The sequence below is a fragment of the Hippoglossus hippoglossus genome, chromosome 1 (genome assembly GCF_009819705.1).
Source record: "Hippoglossus hippoglossus isolate fHipHip1 chromosome 1, fHipHip1.pri, whole genome shotgun sequence".
Lineage (NCBI taxonomy): Eukaryota > Metazoa > Chordata > Actinopteri > Pleuronectiformes > Pleuronectidae > Hippoglossus > Hippoglossus hippoglossus.
In genome coordinates, this window is record NC_047151.1 from 20,330,523 (window position 1) to 20,352,556 (window position 22,034).

The window sequence follows — 22,034 nt, forward strand, 5'->3', positions numbered from 1 at the left end:
AACAATAATCTCCACTAAATGTTTTTCTACCTGGAAAACCTATTTAGAACTTCTTCAATAAGTCATACTTCATAGTTGGTCATCTTTACTTTAATTCCTGGACATTGATTTGCTTTGGATTCCCTTTTTGGCCCCTGTGCTTCCCCCATGTACACACAAGCTAAGCCAGTTGGCCTTACACTCTTCAGGAATATGCAGATCAATCTGCTAATTAGTTACATAGAGTCATTAAGGCTGAGTTAGAACACATGGTTGGCACACACGCAGGCGTGAAAGCAGAACTGGGCACATCAGGTCACTGGAGTCAACTGTAGCCCCAGGGCACATTCCCAAACACAGGAACATGTCAGTTTTTGTACAAATGATTTTTACAAATATGCAGGTTGTAGTGATAAAACTAGACTGTTGTCATTAATGACATAAATATGTTCTTACAGTTCTAATATTTTTGGAATGTAAAAATGTTCTGCCTTTGCTATTAAATGTACAGCATTTTCATCGTTACTCTTGTTTTGCTCTGCAGGATTTAGCAGTTACCTGTATGCGTTTCACGTCACCATTTTATAACAATACTTGATCGTGAGTTCAGTTTTATTGTGTTAGAATTCATTTGTACGCATGCGCGTCGACAGTAGGCCCTCTAGACATGATTTCTGCCAGATACATGGAGCACTGGGACCTGTATTATTAAAATACACTTGCCATTACCTCCAGCAACCACAGTTGTTGTCAAATCAAGCAGTACGGAAGTCTGTAGTTTTATAACTTTAATAGACAACAAATATTATAATAGCCACCAGAACACACTTTTAAAGGGAGGGGCTAGTATTGATCGACCATCCTATCGTAAACTTTTTCCCTACACCTCCTCCTCCTGGACTCCTCTTTCGCTCCTGCCCAAGGACTGCTGTGTATTTAGTCATATTGCATATTTTAGCCTGCCATCTGGTCAGCCCTGCCTGGCACCACAGGGGGCCTCCCATCCTCTCATATTCATATTCCACTAGCATATTGTTCCCACTGCTTTTCTACAGCGTGGTCCCAGCACTTCTCGACTTATTTCCACCGAAGAGGCTGGCTAGCAAACTGCACTCCCCCCTCCTAATCGGCACCTCTTCCAGTTGTCCTATCAAGTGTAACCTGGAGGCCCCTAGTAGAGCAATTAGAGCGGCCTCCCTGCCCACCTCTTGTAATGAAGCCCAGCACATTCTGGAATCTATAGCCCCTTTAGTCTCCCCTAATGGGACATCATTATTGTCAAAGAAACAATGTAAATGGAAATGAACATACTCATTAGCCAGTCGCAGGGAGAAACCTTTGCAGCTCTCAGCTTGCAACTCCCGCTCCCAAGCGCGCACACACACTAACACACACACACACACACACACACACACAAAGTTAGCCTCCCCCTTTCAGCTTCTGCAGACTGCTGCTCCAGCTTGCTTTATTCCTCTGGTAGCATGTTTGTTTGAATGTGCATATGTGTGTACTGAAGAAGGCAATGTGCATGTTTTCCTCAAGGTGAGGGGGAAAGGGAATGAACTGGTTACTCCATTATTGGCATTCACTCATGGTTTCTACTGAAGGTAATTGTTGTGTGCACAAGTTCTCACCCAACTGCTCCTTTGCTCACCTGTCCCAGAGTGCACCTGTGCAGCGGTCCAGGTCTCTGTCCCCAGCCAGCAGTGCTGACTTGGATAGTGGGAGGAGAGGAAGAGCAGAACACAGGGTTCAAGACCTTGAGGAGCTGCTGCAACTGAAGGTAACTAGTTGCTAAAATAGATTAATTCCTCTCCTTTTCTTTTGTCTACATTAATCTGTTTATCCCTCACTCTTCTTTGAGGTTAATGTCTTTAATTTCATTCAGCCCAAATCAGCTTCTTTGCCTTTTCTGTCTCGATCTTCTCTCTCAGTTTTCCATACATGCCAGTGGCTGGTGACTGCCATTGAATTTGAAATACTCAAAGATATAGTTTGCTGAATGGCACAGCAGTGTCCAGCTGATAAGCTGATAGTTTGGAGCAGCATATGGGTCTAATGGAGCCGCTTATTCCTGTGGCCACTATCTCACATATGATTGCTGCTATCAACGGCTGGGTTGTAATCAGTCTGCAGCACTTCAACAGTCGTGGTCTCCAAAGGGCTCAATTCCTCTACTGCTGTCACTGCCTCCTCCGTGACCTTCCTTTACAGTGTCTTATACTCACAAACACACACACACACACACAAGTCTTTCTGTAGTTATGAGGAGACTCATTGACAGTGAATTCGCAAGCCCCTTACCTTAACCACTAAACCTAAATACTTAACCCTGACCTAAACTCAATTCTAAACATAACCGTAAAACCAAGTTCAAACCCTTAAACAGTATTTGTGAGGATAGACTTAAATGTCAAAATGTCCTGACAATGGCGTCAACCCTAAATTTGTCCACACAACCATAGAAGACATGTTTGCACAGTTATCACTGTTTGGACATTGACCTCTGTTCAAGGTTGCCATCCTAACACAAACCCTACCCCATAACCAATTTATATGTAACCCTAACCTTCACCTTACCTCCATTCACACCTTACCTCTAACCCTAACTCATCAGGACCAGTCTTTGGTCCCCATGAGTTGTCGTTGGTTCCAACAAGGTTAACAAAAAGATTCATACACACACACACACACACACACACACACACACACAAACAGAGTGCGTAGGCAGTGAAGCAGCAGGAGACGAGCTATTCCGGTGAAAATGGATGCAGCAGGTCCTCTTTTTTTTTATACCTTAAACGAATAATCTTTATTAGCCTTTTAACCTTCACATGCTCTATGACGTCTGTCCATGTGTTTTTGTTTTCTCTCTCACACTCCCTGCAAGAAAAATACACCAATTTGTCCTTTCTCCTCCAATGTTTCTATTAAGGTCTCAAAATGTGACCTTCTCTCTCTTATTTTATGTCTTTAGATTATGTTTTTCACGGCCATTGTCTTATTTTGTTCGGTCTTCCCCCTAAAGCTTGTTGCCAGTCTTTATCCTTTCCATTTTTAGACTGACCACTGAGGGAGTGATTATGCAGAGGTCATCATCCTTTGAACATAGTCCCAGGAACACATTAGGCATAATTTTCTTGTCAGATCTGAAGTGTGTGAATTACATCACTAGCAGACACCTAGTCAGATGGTAATGCTCAATAGATTCAGATGACACGCTTGACTGTCTTAGTTAATGGTGCCATTTAGGTGTCTGCCAGTTGAGGGGCATTTAGTAAAGGTATGCACAGGAGAAATCCTGATTGCCAACTCACATCTTTGACCACATTAACAAGGGCATTAGTTCAGAGTATTATTTGGGGGTTATGCCTTTTGCTTGGATCTGGCATTGAGCAGCATGCCCTCCACCAGCTGCAGTTAAGACCTCACCTCCAGCCACTTGCAGTACAGTATTTCACTCTGTCCAGTCCATTGTTCTTCACTTGATCCAATCCAATTCTTTCCAATAGAATGCCTTTCAAATTGGGTACACCAACCATTGACACGTTGACCTCAGCAGCAAGCAGCAGACAGACAAACAAACAATTCTCATAATAATGGCCTCTCCCCCCCCCCCCCTTCCGCACACTTTCAAGTAAACAGTAGCTGTTGCTGTGTAATTATTTTTCAGCTTGAGAACGTCCACAGATGTGTATGCTGGCTGAGTAGGGGGGTGTATTGATCTGTGGGCAAGGGTCTGTGGCCTGATGACCAGAGCTGAGCTGCCCAGGGGAAGATCTATAAGGGGCCTGGGAAGCCATGATGTGGCTAATGCCCTGCCACTTGCTCCATCCAGCCCCTCCATCAGTCAGCCCGAACTCTTCCTTGTCCTCCCCCAGCTCCTAGCACCACCAGTTAACACTGCCCCGGACTGGCCCCTTTCATTAGAGCCTTCTTTTTGAGAGGTTGGGGGCTGCTTGAAGGGGCCGAGGATGTCTTGCAGATGTCCTCTGTGAATAATCTGCACTAGGGAAAATCCATACTTGTCACATTGGCAGTGTGAACATGTATCAGTGTGCGCACTCCCGTTGTGGGTCCGGTGCCTGTTTGTGTGCTGTCTCTGTTCTCTTTGTCCTTGTTAATAATAACAGGGCTGAGGGCTCGCATTTCCCTCTCTGCAGGGCAGCCGTGTCATATCAGCAGTAAACAAGCTCCTTCCCTTCAGAAAGCACTCGACAACTCTCCCTAGCCCTGGCCACTCAAGCAGAAACCTGTCCTGCGCTCTTCCTTTCACTTTCCATTTTGCTGCGCTTTTTCACTTTCTTCTCTTTATAATTTCACTGTTCTCTCTCTTTTTTCCCTCCTATATTTTCTTCAGCTGCCTCACTCTCTTCCCTTGCTCTCCTTCCACCTCTGTTTGTCCTGCCTGTTGAAAGTGTTTTCTCCATCGCCCTCGCTGTTAAGGTCAGTGTGATGGGGAGGAGGGGTGCCCCTGACAAGAAAAATCTATATGTTGTCTTCTCTTACTCCTTCTTTAAAGCAGGAGCCCAATCTCGCTGTGTTTTAATAGCTGTCAACAACAGTGGCAGCAGCACACCCTCTGCTACAACCCCCACCAACACAACAAATGCTGGTCATCAGTTGGTTACTCCAGTGAGCGAGTTTCTTTGCTGGCTCAAGTGTGTGTGTGTGTGTGTGCGTGCGCGTGCATGTGTGCCTTCTTGGTGTTCTGTGACTCGTCATTTTAATGTCATCCTTTAATGATGTCTCAGTTGCCCAGTGAGAGTAGAAGCACTTGTCAAGGAGGGAGGAGAAAATGATCTGAACCTGCTGGTTTTTGTCAGGCAGAGGTGTTTCAGCTGCAGACAAGTTTAAATATGTAGGGACATTGAGGGGCTTTCCATAGTTTCACTGCCACACTGCTGTGCCAGTATACATGAAGCTGACTCTCTTCTTCATTTAACTTATCTTTCATTCGATGTGTACGACTTTTGAAAAACAAAACTAATCTTGTCACTGTGCCTTACAGATGGAGGAGAATGAAGAGCTGAGGAGGGCTCACGATAAACGACGAGAACGTCTGTGTCTGATTCAAGCCAACTACAAGAGCATCAGAGACCAGCTGAAAGAGATGGAAAAATCCCATGGCTTGTGAGTGCACTGTTTAATTTCTAGCAACAAACTCCCATCTCACAACACATACGTCACAAAATACATCTCAATGGACTTGTTGGTGAACCCACCGAAGATCCTGAAAATGTGACCTGCGTACATAAAGTTTCTTGCAGCAGCAATGTGCAAGAGACATTTCAAAGCACATAACTCACCATGCCTTATGTTAGAAGCCCTTGAGAAATAATACAACCCCCTAAAACCGCTCACAAATAGTCTCAGAATAGTCTTAGGGCCTCATTGCTCCCCACGTGTTGTCTGACAAGACCTAAGTGCTGGATTTGGGGAAAATAGGCGGAATTCCGCTCTTTGCCTTTGAAAAGCTCAGAGGTTTTTAAGCCTGGTCAACTTGGGCTGTTTTGTGCCAAGTGAGTGTGTGTTCTTCTGCGTCTCTTCTCCCTTAGTGTTCATTAGGATGTGAGAACCAGTGGTTGGAGGTGTCTGGTCCTGCGGTGCAAGGTGTTTGAGAAGGCCTGTGAAGGGAGGAGGGAGGAGGAGGAGGAGGAGAAGAAGGAGGAGGGCCATTTCCTGCTTCGACCTGTCATCTTCACCAGAAATCACAGGATTATACACAAACATGCTGGAAAAAGTCATTAGTATGAGGGCCCTTTTCTTTCTATTGTCTCCCCCAGTCTTTTTCCCACTTTTTTCAGTGTGTTTTATTTTCTCTAACAGCATCTTTGAGGGCATTTCAAAATGTAGCTAAAGGTGCATATGTTTGGTGGCCACGCGGGAGCAAAGTGTTGACCCCGTCAGCTGTTTTCTCTCAGGGTTAATTAAAGAAAACAGCAGTGCAATGTGAGCCCGTGTGAAAGTGGAGTGAGTGTGAGAGCGTGTTCAGCGCCGGGCTCGACTCGGCTCATGTCAGCTCAGCGCGGCTCAACAGCATGTGTCTGAGACAGTGGGAACAAAGACAGAGAGCTGTACAGAGAGGAAAATCAGGGAGTCCACCCCAGATGTGCCTCTGTTACACATTTTAACAGGTTATCAAAGAAATGTTGGTGTACTTTTGTCAAAGAAGAAAACATGCACGTTTCTGTAATAAGACAATCCGGGCTGTGGTTATGAGTCGAGAGCTAAGAGGACCCAGATCTACAGTGTGTTGTCTCAGTATCTGTATTTCATGACTGATTTGACATGAAATTGATGCAATAGGCAGCTCTGCCCTTTTCAGTCAGAGCCCACCATGGCACCAGCCAGTCACTCAATGTTATGATCCTGGCATTCATTTGGCATTAAGCCCCATCCTCAAATAGCTGTTAAACCCACTGGGGTAATGCCAGCCTGAATGAGAGACAATAGAAAATGACTTAAATACTCCCATTAGTGCTGGGAAATCAGGGCCCTAACAAGTCAGTGGGGATAGGCGTTGAGTCTCATTGCATTTTGAGCTTGTTAGGGATTTCCCTGTAGCTTCCATGCTGTGTTGTTGCCTTTTTGGAAAGATGCGGGGGGTCGTTTTTTGTTCCCCCTTTGTGTGCAGGATAAAATGATAAAACAGTCTGCGTCTTCCTCCTTACCTGACATAGGTCTGTAATATATATATATATATATATATATATACATGTATTTATATGACTGTATGTATACATGAGTATATATATATATATATATATAATACAATAAATAATTGTAATTATTGTTAAACTCGTTCTTAGGTACGATTTAGATTTCAGTTTTCCTTCATATAAATCCTCTCTCATCAGCAGAATAAGGTATTGAACAATGTTGCTGTATGCGATGGCCAGCTGTTGAGTGACGTCACCCGTGTTTGTGATAATGAGTTCCGCCCAGGATAGAACTACCAGCCAATCCCAAAGCACGCACAGCTTCCTTTGGCTCATCAGCATGCAGGTGGTGTGCAGTTGGCCAGTCCCAGTGAAACTACCCTGCCATTCACCATTACCACCATATTTTCCCAAAATGGCATGAAGGAGGGGGAAAAAGCCAACTTCTTATTTATATTAGAGAAGGGAAAAAGTTTTTTAATCAGACTGGGGATGATGGGGGTGAGCAAATAAAATTAAAGGTTATTAAAGCATCCGTACTCTGATCAAAGTTGCGCCCATAAACAGATTCCCCCTGAATCAGAGCAATTAGCCGTAGCGGCGTGGAAAAGTTCTTTCTATTTCCTCCTGCTTAATAATGGAAACTCGGATACCGCAGGGAAGGAAGCACTGAGGCCTAAAGTAGATAGCTCTCTCATGGCTCCATGTTCAACAGCTTTTAGACCCACCGTAAACAAATTAAAATGTATAAAGCTTTACCGTGACTTAATAAAGCTTCATACACCTTTCATAAGACATGCAGTTGATACACTACACAACTTAAAATCACACAGAGAGAATTCAAACGGAGCTGTGGGTAAATTATCGCGTACGATTACAGCTCCAGGCAGTATTAAGATTGTTCGGACTGAATTCACTGTGCTTGCAGTAGAATAAGTAAAAGTATCAATCTCTGTGACTATACAGTGAGATTATCCGTTAAGTAGCTTTGCACTCTGGGAAACGAACCCAAGCTCACAGATTGCACACACACACACACACATACTCCCACATACATACACTACGAATAAGTTCAAGGGCTCCAAATTGCTCACAGGGGCATTAGCAGTATTAAATGAAAACATTTGCCGTTCCTCAGTAGCCTCCAAATCCCAGGCACTAGGGTTTAACTAGTATTAGCGTAGCATGGCGGCGTCTACATAGCCAATAATGACCACAGGAAAAGGAACCCTTCGCAATAGCAGTGACCCTCACAATCCATTTCCACACCTCTACCTCATTGATTGAGTGAAAATGAGAAACTATAGTGTGTGTGCGTGTGTGAGAGATAGAGTGAGAGAGAGACAAAAATGGTACTTGCTCCTCATCTGCTAGTTTTGCAATCTGTGGATTTCTCACTAAAAGCTGTTTTAGTTTGCAAATGAAAGGCTAATTGGAATTGAATGTGTTGGGCAAAGACTGATTGATGAGTCGGGTAGTGTGCAGGGATGCAGTTTCGGGCTGTAGGGATGTTCTGTGTGTTTGTGTGTGTGTTGAAGGGGAAGTCCAGTGGAGGGGGCCGCTACTGAGCACAAAATGTCATTAAGTATTCATAAGTGAGGTGTAGACATTTGAATGACCTCGTTTGTGAGTGTGTTTTTGCCATTATTTACATTTGCATGGCACACAGGGAATGGTCCCCTGCCCTGCCACACAGGCAGTGCCCTGGGCTTTAACAAACATGCATACGTGTGTACATGATTTGCCACTGAAATGTCAAAGTCAAGGCTGTTCATTTGAATATTGCTAAAGATGGCTGAATAACAAAACGAGAGTGGGACTAAGGGGTCTTGTTACCCCAAGTGAACTGACCAGAGGGAGCAAGGTAATGTACAGTACCAGCCATTTTCCCCTTGTTAGTATATTTGCTTTTCATGCATGCATGTATGTGTGCGTGGCTATCTGTTCAATATGTGGGACTTGCTTGCCTCTACATTTTGCATTTTGCATAAACACTGATCTTGTTAGGACCTTAGTAAACCTCATGGGAACCACAGCCCCGGTCCTAAAAAACGTAATTTCTTAGGTCCTGGTTAAGGTTAGGGATAAGGTTTTGGTGAGACTGTGATTGGAAGTCAATGCAAAGGCCTTATATTGACAGCTACGCAAACCTGTGTTTGTGTCCAGGCCCGGTGGAAGAATGCAGCGTGCCGAGCCGTGGCAGCTCAGACAAGAGAACAGTGATGCAGTGTGGAATGAACTGACCTACCTGAAAAACCTCACCAGGAAACTCTCCACTGAAAAGTAAGTCACCTGACACCCAAGTCCAGCACAGATTTTACCTGCATTGGAAATTTGAGTATAAACACACGCACACCCACACACACACACACAATGCTGACAAGAAGGTAAGACAACACCAAATGATTAATGGATACACTACATTGTTGGGAAGAGGGGTAGGGGTCTTCCAGCCAGGAAGAGATAGGAAAGCAAAAGCCCACATAGGTCTGGCCATTCCATTTGTTCAAAACTTTCTCTTACATATGCACACAAATACTCACATACTCCCAGTGTCCCTTCTTGTTTGTGGGTGTTGAAATTTTGAGTGTGCCCTTCGCAGCTTCACAGCATCCACCTAGCCCTGCACATCATTACCAGCCAGCGGGGGCCAAAGCCAGATCGTTACACTGTGTTCTCATTTGTAAAATTGGCTGCCCAAAAAATTCACACATAAAAGTGGAGGAAGTAAAATCACATTATCAGAATCCCTGGCTGTGTCTTTGTGAAATAATTGTATTTTTAATGGAACATTTAGGCCAAACTGTAATCTTGTTGCTGATGTTATTAAGCGAGTGTCAATAAGATACTTTACATACTCGGTCTGTAAACTGTGACCTGAGTGTCTGTTTTAATGACAGTATGACTTTTACGCAAGAGGTGCATTATTTCTTTCTTTGTTGCTTATAGTTTTTCCACTCTTTCCGTCTCTCTCTGTCCTCCTGTCTGCATCTTTTCGTCTGTCTCTGGGTGTAGTGTAGCCATTGTCTTGTTTGATCTAAAGAAGCCCCCTGTTACAGTACCACTAACACTGACCTAGTATGATACTACACAAAGCTTGGCCTAAAGCCACAGTCTTCCTCTCCCCTGTCTCCCCTAGCCTTCACCTCTCCTCACCTCTTCCCTCCTCTATGCAATGCCTCGGTGCCGTCCTCTTCTCCTCTTACTTGCCTTCCCAGTTGCCTCCCTCCGGCCCTCCGTGATGCTGCAGTAGGCTGAGGCCAGAATTCTGGAACTTGCCCCCCCCCTCCACCACTGCTTTCCCCTCTGCTCAACCCCCTGCCCTGTCCTCCTAATCCCAGCTGAGCTCATTATGATATAGCCCGGCTGCCTCTCTCCAAGCCTGAGCTGTCCGAGCTAATTACAGGCTAGCAGCCCCAGTGCCGCCGATGCTGCCTGTTAAGGGATGTCCATCCACCTGCCTGCCCGCCTGCCCGGCCACAACTTGAGCTGAGCAGAGCGGAGCGCTGGATGGTCTAGGGCTGGGGCCTGAGGGGGCGGGGGGGTTACACTACAGTGAACATGCAGGGTCCTTGGAACTGACCTGCGAGGGAAACCACGAGGGATGGTAAGCGGCTGGCGTCTCTTCTAACTGTGTAACCGGCCTGTCCTCCGGGGTTAGTGTTGATCCCCTTCATGTGCCCCTGACCAGCTTCACCTCATCTCCTCCATTCGCGCCCCCAGGACCCCTCCTTACTCGGGTGGCTGGTGCAAAGTAAACTTGGATAGGATCTTTACACTTGGGCTGTTAAAAATCTCTCCGTTCCAGGGCACACATCTGTACAAATGCACAGCTCAGTGTGTTAAACTAAACAAAAGCATACTGCCCATCTCTTTTTCGAAGGAACAGTGAACAACCAGGGTTCTGGTTGCAAAATTCTGTTCAGAGGCAACAGAGAGGGCAAAAGTTGGAATATGACAGTAAAATAACAACAACAGCTTCTGCAAGCAAAACTGCAAGGAAACTCATGGGGCAAGCAGTTATAGCTTGTTGTTCCGTTGACCGTATTGTAATGATTGTGCTTGTGAAGGTTATGCTAGATAAGTGCTAGCAATGATCCACTAATGGATAATTAACTCCTGGCAGCGGAAGAATTTAGGGCCAAATAAAGACCCCTTATAAAGCTTTAAATGCCTAGTGGCAGGCTTTAGAGGAGAGATTCTGTTTAAACTCCATTTGTCTCTCATTTCTCCTCCTCATTGTCATGAGATTGCGCACAGATGCTCCCTATCACCTCTTCCGAAAGCAGCACTTGTAAAACAGTGTCTTGAGGCCCAAATGACCATTTCCCAGAATTAATATTGCTGGGATAACTCCTGCTCAGTGGGTCCCAACAGTGTTAAGAGAAGGTTATAAGGCCCAGGCACCCCCTGTAATCTCTGCTCTTGAATGAGATGTTAAGGAAGAAGGTGAAACAGGTTTGTTTCTCTGCTCTTTCAGCTGATTTACTGGCTCCCTGTGGCTCAATTTCATGACTTAAGGATGCAATAAGTAACAAATTGTTTATTCTTCAATAACTCAAACTTGAAAATTATAGCATGCACCTGCAGCATGAACTACTTGTCAGGAGGACGAACAATTTCCAAGCATGTCAGTGAGCTTGTGTTACCTGCCACTTCACATCTGAGCTGAGATTTCGACATCAGATAAACAGCACAGTTGACCTGGTCGGATTTAGCATGGCTGAAATATCACATACTAATTAAATAGAAGGATGACATCATGTGACATTTTCACATGCTGAGAAGATATTAGACCTCAGTGGTCAGTTCTTTACAATCAGGTTAATCTCTTGTCAGATTATTATTAATTATAGTTTAGGTATTGTTTGAAAAAAAAAAAAAAAACTTATAAAGAGGTTAATTACCTCAACCAAGCAGGTTATGTTTTCACCCCTATCCTTTATATGTTGGTTGGTTTGTATGTTTGGTAAAAGCAAGATTATACAAAATCCACTGAAAGGATTTCCACGAAACTTGGTGGAAGGACGTGATAGCAGGGAATTATCCATGGACCTTGATGCACAAAATTTATGGAGCTATGAATTTATTCATGACAAACTCAGACATTCTTCTCGATTAAAAATGAAGTAACCACTTGAAATCAGTTTTCATGTACTGATACCAACCAATCCATTATATCAACTTTGAACAATCATGCTATATTTCTACTTTCATGGTTCATTCACCAAACATTTTAATTGCAAAAAAACCTTCATTAAATAATGCACTGATAGTGTTCCACACAAAAGCATCCAAGCTCTCAACCTTTCACCGTTTTTTAAAGGCAAAAGGGACAAAATAAATTTGGGGCACCAAGACCGATTTTGATTGAAATTTCTTGCCTAGAAATGTTGCCTTGGGGTCGTTTTATCTGCCTCATTACTCATCGGTCTGCAGCACTCCATGTCCATGCTTGTTAATTGTTGTTAAAGGTCTGTTGGTAAAAAGAGGCAGGGATTATTTAGGCCTCATAAACAGAATAAACACATGCAGCGCATCCTCAGACTTAAGATGCTATGCTCAGACAACATCAAAGCATAAATTAGCCAGCGATTACTGGGGGAAAAAGCCTTTGAGATCATTTGCTCTGCAGCAGCAGTGAAACCTCCTCTGCAGAGAGTGACCATTATGGATGTGAACCTCCCCAGTAAGCGACGTTGACACTAATTAAGTTTAATAAAGTTTACCCTGATGCTTCTCATATTTTTTTAGTTTCATCTTGATTTGCTAAAAGGTATTAGAAGTAATGAGTCTTTTGCCCCCCCTGGACCAGGGCTTAGTTGGAGGAGGGACACATTTGCTCAAACACACACACAAACAGAATGTTTTATTCATGATTTAAATTCAGACAAGTAAGGTTTTTCCTTCATTAATTATTTGATAAATTAATTATTACGTTCAAAAAAATTGCTTAACACTTACTAATTTTGATGCAAGCTTCAGTGCGCCTTCAAGTCGAGGGTTTGTTCGAATAAAAAGAGCAAATAGAATTAAAGAACAAAGGATTATTTTTTCAAAGAACCAAATCTCACGAATAAACTTCATACATTCAGAATGGAATGTGCTAATAAATACATCATCCATCCATCCCTTCATTCATTCACTCATTCATTAGCTGTGCCGTTTGAGGGTCGTGGTGTGCATGGAGCCAATCCCAGCTGATACCAGGCAAACAAAAGGGGACAGGTTGCAGGTATGACACAGGACCAACCTAACAAATACTATAATATTATGATTATATGATGTTTTATTTATGTACAAGGACATGTTTTATTTTATATAAGGATACCTAGTGACACCTATCCCTATTAAACAGGGAAATGTGTGGACGTCCTAGGTTGATCCACCAGTGGTTTTATTACATGAATGCCCATTTACCTCTTGCATCAATGGCTTGTGAACCTTCCTCTTAAAGACTCACTGTTGCTGTTGCCGCTACATTGCCCACAGCTAAAACACAGCACCGAGCCATGTAAACTCCACCAGTCACCATTTCTGCTGACAGCAGTGGCTTATCCACCCAAACTCCCTCTATGAATGAACAGCCCTCTAGCTTGACTTTAACCATGGGGGAATATCACACAGTACACACACACACACACAAACAAGAATCTCTCCCCTGTGATAAAAATGCCAGAGGTGTTTTCGCTTTCTCACCCTATTCCCTGCTCTACCCGTGTATTTTTATGCGCCGAGCAAGAAACCAAAAGGAGGCTGGCGTGTGAAAGCACAATGGCTGCAGATGATGTTGCGTTGTACACCCTTGTGGATGGAGGCTGGCAGTTTGCGCTCTAAGCTGTGTTTGGCGCAGCACAGGTAGGGATGAGATCAAATGACATGGAGTGGATAACTCAGGGCTGAAGTTCAAATGTGCAAATGTTTTTAAAAACAGGGCCAAAAATGCGGCGTGAGACACGGAGTTCCACTGCAGACCACATCATTACCAAACAAAACACCCGTTTGTTGACTTTACTTTGGTTTCTGCCAAGAAGCTTCTTTTTGCTTTTATACTCGCTGACTATTATTCTGCCTTAGGTGACGCGGCAAGTTGAGAGGGAGTTGAAAATTGTGGCTAGCTTCATTTGATTTGTCATCCAGATTTTTTTTTAAAAAGACTTTGTGTATCCTATAGGAGGTAAATCTGTAGAGAACCCCCTTTCCACAGTGATATCTCGACTATAACTGGAAAACATTCAATTTAACATAAACTACAGGTTACTGGAGGTATAGTTGGCGCAGGAAAAAACTCTAGAATTTGTTTCACTTGGAGGCAGTCATAATGTGATGCAGATCTAAAAGGTAGCTCCTTAAGGTTGGGATTTATCTCAGTGCTACCGCAGCCTTACAGTGTTGCCTAAACATCCTTTTGGATTCTTAAATTTGCTCTTTTCCCATCATCAGGACCCCAGTGGCGTGAAAATAGTAAGCATCTGTTTATCAAATGATGTACTCACATGAGGAAGCAATGTGCAAGGAGTGAGACTGGAAGGGAAGATATGAGCATACGCCATCCAAGAATACAGTTTTGTGCAGTGAAGAATGAAATAGATTCGACAATTTGTTGTGTCACTTATGGAAAAAAGAAAAGGCAGTACATACTGTGGAGATGTGTATTCGTATTAACGGTTAATTTAAATGAGAATTTTAACATGTTGACCAAGTTGTTAAACAAATGCGTTGACAGATGCCATCTGTTGTTTTGATACAAAACAAAACTCTGTAACTTTGTGACTCACACGATGCAAGTTTACAAAACTAAAGTCTAAAATATAAACTGGGCTGCAAACCAGATACATTTTTAAAATAAAATAATAGTTTTAGGTCTTGTTTGGTCTTCTGACTTTTCAGTTTAGTCCCCCCCCCAAAAAAATAACAGGAGTGAAAGGTGGCTCGGACCATGGTTCGGACCAACAAACCAAAATGTATTCCAAGCAAAGAAGGTATTCTCGGTCCAGATCAAACTGAAAACACCATTAAACAATAGAGGAAGCAGAAGCAGTTGGCAAGATTGCTATTGATATAATGATTGACCATCAAGGACATTCATTTGGTGCATCCAAACTAGTGTCAAGTACTGCACGTGAAGTTGGTAATGCTTGTAGTACCATAATTATATTACACTGGCAACAAAGTTAACTAAATGAACCACTTCATTTATTTCTCACTTCAAACTCAAAGACTACCATGTACTAGATGCAGCCCATTTAAGTGATGACTACAGGAGGTCATACAAAATTCTGCTCCATAAAATGCAATATGAAACCAAAACTAACCGGACCAAATGTAACAAAGACATGATTTCAGACCCTGGTCCAGACTTTCAGGCTTGAAAACATCCTCAAGTACACAATGTTATCTCTGCAAATATTGAAGCTATTACTCTCAATAATTCTTCCTGCAGCATCCCCACTTGTCGATGTGTTAATTTTGTTTTTTATAGCAGATTGAAGCACAAACTGCAACAACGTGAGTGTTACTGAATCAGGATGCAATAGTCCTCCATCTCTAGAGTGTGATGTTGTGAAACTGGAAGCCCCTGGCCAATGAACTACATCTGCAATCCAATCCCTCCTTCATCCAAGAAAATATGCTTATCCCTCAACAAAATTGAATGTTTTGCATCTGAACTTTGGATTAGCGTCAATACTATCAGCATCCAAAAAGGCATAAAAGAGAAACATGAGATGGAACAGGCTCCTACCACATACTGCATATTTCAGTTTGTTTGTCCCATTAACAACCTCCACACATAAGGCAGTGCCAGTGCCTCATCGACTTGAGTTCATTTATGGAGGCAAATCCATACAGGAGCGACACATATCCATCTGCTTCCTCCACCTCCCTCAGGGAGAGTCATTTGTGTACTTATTTAAGCAGCGGTCAGCCATTAGACCAGGCCTCTGCTGTATTGTGTGGGCTAAAAAGCTAATTACTTCCCTTCCCTGTGCTATGGTGATAATTTTCCCAAGTCATTTTCTTGGCATATGGAAAAATCTCTTGGTTGATCTTGCAAAATAAGATTGGTTTAAAAAGTGTCTCGTTTAAGTTAATTGCCATTATCCTCATCATGATTCATAATAACCACAAATGGCTCTTTTTACACCTCGTATAGTTCAGAGTGTATCATGCACGGTGCACTCACCACTTTCCTTAAGAAGTCGGTCAGAATAAAGACCTACTGTTGTAATGAGGTAAACTGAGGGAAGAAGGCCACTACAGTAGCAGCGGCTTGTTTCTAGTTTTCCTCTCTGACTCTGTGGCGCAGAGGGGAGGGGAATTAGGTGTGTGTTTCAGGTGTGGTTGCCTCTGTGGGCCATGTGTATCCTCAGTAGACTTCTGTTGGGGTCCTAATAATAACTTGAAAGTGCAAAGACTCGAGCATGGCTCCACGTAATTAGCCTTTAGCAGAAATCAAGCTAATTGCACAGAGGTAATTGGGCACTCTTTCCACTCTGTTTGTCTGTGATGATACACACACAGATGCACACGGTACTCTCCCACCTTGGCCTTTCATGTTGCATGTCACTTTGATTTTCAGATGAATTAAAAACCATTTTAATTACTTGATTTCTTCACCATGTTGTCTTTACCATTGGGATGGAAGCCAGCGCAGACAAATCAAAGTGTCTCGAATAAATGATTCCACAGTGGAATCCAGATTTTAAAAAGATACTAATTTTACTATTCTCGTGTTGGTACTGATTTCTCATCTCTTATTGTTTCGGAATTTGTATTTGGAGAATATATTTAATTGCTATTTGAGGAAAGGTTTATAATGTGTGTGACTGCAGAGCCGGCTTGGAAGAGCAGATGGACATGTTGCGAGTCCAGGCAGCCATGGACCGGACCACAGTGAAGGAGCTCCACCTGTGTCTTGCCAATGAACACCAAGGTGAGCCCCTTTTGCTTTGTATTGGAAAAGCTGTTTTGGAGACAAAAAAAATAACTGAATGCTGATGATTGTTTAAAATTATTTTCCTTTGTGTTCTTTTGTAAATCTTTTGCCTAAATTGAATTTTACACATGTGTTGTCACATGTCTATCACACGTTCAAAGAGTATTCGTAGCACCTTTAAGCTACCCTCACATCCTGGCCATGTGTACCAGTGAGCAGAATTAATAAGATCCCTCCCAGTGGAATTAATAGGACAACTCAATTAAGACTTGATCAGCTCCTTGCAAATTGATTGAAAGATCAAGTAGTGTTCATCTTGTCTGAATACATCATTCCCAAAGATAAAAAGCCTATTGGTTGTAATTGATTCCGCATCCTTTTGTCAGACGCCGACCACTGCAATCGGTGGCTTTAATTTACTCGTTCAATAACAAATCTGTCCTCGATCACTTTAATTTTCTTCACAACCAATGATGGTGTCGGTTGGAGATGCAAGCCTGTGATTTAACGGGTGGCAATAATTAAAATAGTGGATCCTCTCCTATTGACAGTCCAGTCAGGAATACCAGGATAAAAAGCGCCTTAGAAGGGGCACAATTAGTTTTATATCTTATCAAGTAAATAATCTCTAAATATAAATGTGATACAAGAACCTTTCTTATTCACAAAACATTTTACAGCTTCTGTCATGAATCCACTTAAGTGTAAACCGTGAAGTATATTATACTAGATTCACAGAAATAAATTATAACTTAAACGTGTGATGAGAATTAAAACAGTCAGTACTTTACACAATGTTCTCTCCAGGACTGGTGTTTTTGTTGTATTAATGTTAAAAATGCTCTCTGTCCCAAAACAACATAAAATATGAAGTTATGGATTAAGTTTTGTGTGGGATGATACTTCATATTATGTTGACATGAATGACAGCGAATCCTTTTGCCACAGGATTGTAATGTTATAACATAACTTTGCAATGACCAGTCTCACAATGAATGGGAACACGTGTGCTATCTGGATTCCCAGTAAAGCATTAGAATGCTTGCCATATTTTATATTAAAGGACACAAAATCTAATAAATTATTTACAAAATTCAACAAATATAAATCATTGAGGATTGTGATAGAAAATGTATTGATCACAGTTGTTAATAGTGAAAGTCAATAAGTTGCATAGCCGACTGTGATGACTGAGGCAGAGATGATCTCATCATTAACTTTGTGAATCGATAAATGTCGGTTGTGTCAACATGTTTGCGAACAATAGGAAGTGAACCCCAACGTCATTTAAAATAAACGTTGTGAATGGCCACAACATTTACTCCTGAAGAACCTCTGTGACCCGATCAAAGGGATAGCGGGGTGATGGCTCACACTGGAATCACACTAACGAAAGGCAGCAGATGAAAGGAACAGGGCCTTTGTGCTGCAGCCCATGAGGAGACGTGGGAGGGACGTTAATGTATGCCGCAGTGCCAGGACCTCCTCCAACAGTGGGTGACTAGGGAGCCACCACGTCTTCTTATCAAGGTAGTGCTGAGGTGCCAACTCCCAAGCCACCGGCCCTGGAGCTGGATAATTGTCTCCCAACCTGGTTATGTACCCAGCGAACACGGCAGCCCTCCTGTCCTATTTGGTGCTCTGTTTGATTGACTGTGACACGCTGGAAAGACAAAAGAACAGCCTAATTCAAAGTAACAAAATTCCCTGGGCAAAGCGTCAAATGTGAGGCAAAGAAGCAGCAGCCTCTCACAACATAACCCCTCTCTCTCTTTACTCTCTCCTTCTATGGCCTCTTTTTCCCCACTCACTCTCCAAAAGATCAACTGACCTAAAAGTCAAGGTCCTGAATATTTAATGTTTCCAGCCTCATTGTACAAATTATTTTGGTCGTTCTGTCATGAATGTTTAACAGGCGAGAATGAAAAGCAGAAAGTTGTATATTATTTTGTGTTGCCCTTTGCATCTAGGTGAGCAGGAAAGATATTCCAACTTCTGCAGGTGTATCTACTGTATGTCAAACATCGGTGACACTGAGGCCTACTGGATTGTGTATGCGCACATGAATATGTGAAAATCAAATCCCCATACACTTTGACTCCGGCATGTATTCTGCTGTTATTGTAAAGCCTAAATCATATGTTTGCCAAGGCCACATTTGAAGTTCTCAGAATAAAGCAGCATGTTAGTCTGGTGAGATTAGTTGTCCATTGGGGAAACATAGTGGACTACAAAGCAGTGCAGCCTGGGGCTTGTGTCCACAAGGGATTCAAGCACTTCTCTTCGTTTGTTTAAGATCTCTAGAGAGAGGTTGCCCATTGCATGTACCAATGTGTGTGTGTGTGCTTTTGAGCAGTGTTTTCCTATTTCCTTGTGGGCTACTAAATAAAACACCTTTCTGTTAATCTGGTTGAAAAAGGTTATCTGATAAGATTTTAGAAACAAGAGGTAGGTTTTTAGCCGTGAGAATTTCAAGACCTTTAAGCATTAGTGATCCTGTGTTCCTTTTGATTTGATTGAAAAAAAGAAGAAGAACCTGGACCTTAAGATGGAAATTACACATTAATAATGCTAATTGATTTAATGTACCCTCTTTATTATCTTTCTATTGATTGAGCAGCCCGAGTTTGACAAATCATGTCACAATAACAAGCTTTGTTCCCCTTTGCAGAATTGCTTCACAAAGTGGTAGAGGAACGCCAGGTCAAAAGCAGCACTCCGAAAAAGCCTTCTGTTTCTTCCGAACGAATGGAACAGTCATTTAAAAAGGTACAGCACTATGCCATCACTAAGTGTTCCTTGTCATTGCCAATAAAAGAAACCCGACAGAGCCATAACTACAGCACAATGCCTCTCAAACACTTTGGTTTTACTCTATGAAGAACGATTTGAAAGTGTTCTCGCTCTTGGAAGGATTGGTCATTCACTAATTTCCAAGTCAAGTGTCAGCTAGGACGTTGTTTGTTTCTTTTCCAAGTTAAAAGCAATTCCAGTTGTTACTACAGATAATAACTGTTGGGGTGGAGTATAGGAACGTGTATTAAGTTCGCAGAGATCACAACATTTTTGTATTGTAGCTCTTAGTAGCTTGCTCATGTTTGTGCATGTATGCTTTTAAAACCCCTGCTTGCATGAGTTTATATGCCCCCCCACCCTTTGATTTTCATAGCAGTGAATTATCAAGAGTAGGGATGGCCATCTAATATTTTTTGAAAGGTACCAGGCTTCACCAGCGGGCAGACTGAGAGCCAAATAAAAGGGGAAAATTGCCTGGAGGCACAAACCCAGCAGGCATCCACTGTTCTCTTAAACAGTCTCCACCAAAGATCTAACAAATAGACTAAGTGTTCTTGGTTGCTGTCTAGTTAGGGGTGATCAGGGTAAGGGGGTGCCAGTCAGATGTCCATGATCTTGCTGGATTGTGGAGGGGAGTGTTGACCCCCCCCCCCCCCCCCCCCCTCACTGGTCCAACCTTTCACAGAGCATAAACCGCATGTGCTGGCACCCCCCCCCCCCCCCCCCCCCCCCCCCCCCCCCCCCCCCCCGTTAGAAAATGTCAGTGGAGAGGAAAGCCTCTATATGCATGCTTCCACAAGCAGGTCAAATCAGGCAATAGCCCTTTTCAATAGAATTGTCACCGTAACAACAACAGGATGTACTTTGACTTTGAATGTTGTTTTCAAGAGTCGTGTGTGTGAAGAAGTTTTAGAATTTATTTTAAAAAATGACAGATATGCAAAAGAAAAAAGTACAATGTTGTACCACTGTGGCCCCGTAATGTATCTCTGATTCTTTCAGATTGAGCAGCTGGAGTGGAAGATGAAGTCCCTGGACGCGGAGACAGAGAGGCTGAGGGAAGAGAAAGAACAGTTACTTGAGGCCAACAAAGACTTGGCCCTCAACTGCCACAGACTCCAAGCCTCCCTGGATCGCCTGCGGACCCTGGAAGCTGCTCGTGAAGAGGCAACCCAGGACCTGGCCCTGGCCCAGGGGGAGCAGCACTGCAACGAGATCATGACTGTCGAAGCCCGGCTGGCTGCATCTCAGAAAGAGGCAACCAAGCTTCATCATCAGTTGCTGAAGCTGAGACAGGAGCTGGGGATTCTCAGAGCAGCCAGGGACTTCTATAGGAACCATGCAGCAGGGCCAGTGCGGGCAGGTGGGATCGCTAGCAACATTAGCAGCAAGGTTAAATTCAAAACAACTAGGCTCAGAGGTCCACCACAGCAGCGCAGCCACCGAGCAGTCAGCCCCAATCAAGCCATCAGCTGGCAAGGCCGCAGCCCCAGTCCCACTAAGGATGAGTGGGAGGACATGAGCGTAGATAGGTAATGATACACACGCACACACAGACACACTTCTTCTTCCTGCCTCCCGCCTCATTATTTTTAGGTGGTAGGAGTGGAGAGGGTGGGTTGGCAGGATTGTGGGGGGCCACGCTGCATCGAGGGGACACTGTGCATATGCAAAGCGTAAGCAAATGGGTGATTGAATTTCATCGTCTGTCTAGTTGGTATTCAGAAGCCAAAAGAAGAATGTGAGCAAGAATGATAGAGAGTAGGAGAGAGGAGGGGGGGGGGACTACTGTCAGATCCTTTGAAATATCCTGGGATGCCTTGCTTGGAGCTTATTGACTGAAATTTGCATGCAAAATTAGCCACCTCTCCACAAAAAGTTGAACCGATGCCAGGAAAGCCAAGGGATAAGGAGGCCGCTGAAGCCTTGATACCTTCCAGGGATGCCATTTTCATGCACTAGTCACGCTATCTTGAAATTGACAGTTTGGCAGTTTGATTTAATTTACTGGTCCTGTGCATTCACTAACCCCCCCTTGACAGCGCTAAGGATCCCCTTGCAAGTACCAAGCCCCCACCTTCAACCACCCACCCACCACCTCAACTCGTACACACACAGCAGCCAATGCCTCCATGTCTAGTCATGTTTGTTATCTAGTGGCATGTCAATTCACAAATGTGTGTGCTACACTTATTTCCTCCAGCCACCCTTCTATCCTGCTCCCAACACACACTTGCATACTCACAAACAGGCGCAAACACACACACACACAAACACTTCCTTTCCATCTTACCCACCCTCCTCTCTCCTCTCCGTGCCTTAATTTAGTTAGATACATTTTGAATGACCCTACTCGGCTCAGTACCAGATGTCTACAAGCTGTTTAACACCCTCTAAATTAAGAACCATCGACAGTAATTATTTCATGTATGTTTTATGCAAAAAAGCCACTGAGCCAACATTTATTGAGTGATGGTCGGAATGATTTGATTTCAAACACTCAGAGCTATGGCTGATATTTATTTCCCTTCTCTCTCTCTCTCTCTCTCTCTCTCTCTCTCTCTCTCTCTCTCTCTCTCTCTCTCTCTCTTTGCTCTGTCCCACTAACTCGCCATCTCTTCACCAACTAATTCATCTGACTCTAATCCCCAGCTCTATCC

At 43.3% G+C, this 22,034-nt stretch overlaps 1 protein-coding gene across 3 annotated transcripts in view; it reads left to right on the forward strand.

Moving 5' to 3' along the window:
- The window catches only part of cntln (centlein, centrosomal protein), an 83,240-nt gene that overhangs the window by 26,594 nt on the left and 34,612 nt on the right, over positions 1-22,034 (forward strand). For all 3 annotated transcript variants that reach the window (XR_004613813.1, XM_034584982.1, XM_034584974.1), the window contains exons 11-16: positions 1,643-1,762; positions 4,991-5,112; positions 8,808-8,924; positions 16,475-16,575; positions 19,250-19,347; positions 20,377-20,906. Coding sequence is in view for 2 of the 3 variants with exons in the window: in XM_034584982.1 (XP_034440873.1) it covers positions 1,643-1,762; positions 4,991-5,112; positions 8,808-8,924; positions 16,475-16,575; positions 19,250-19,347; positions 20,377-20,906 (1,088 nt within the window). In the remaining variant the exon portion in view is untranslated. The remainder of the gene's footprint in view (positions 1-1,642; positions 1,763-4,990; positions 5,113-8,807; positions 8,925-16,474; positions 16,576-19,249; positions 19,348-20,376; positions 20,907-22,034) is intronic.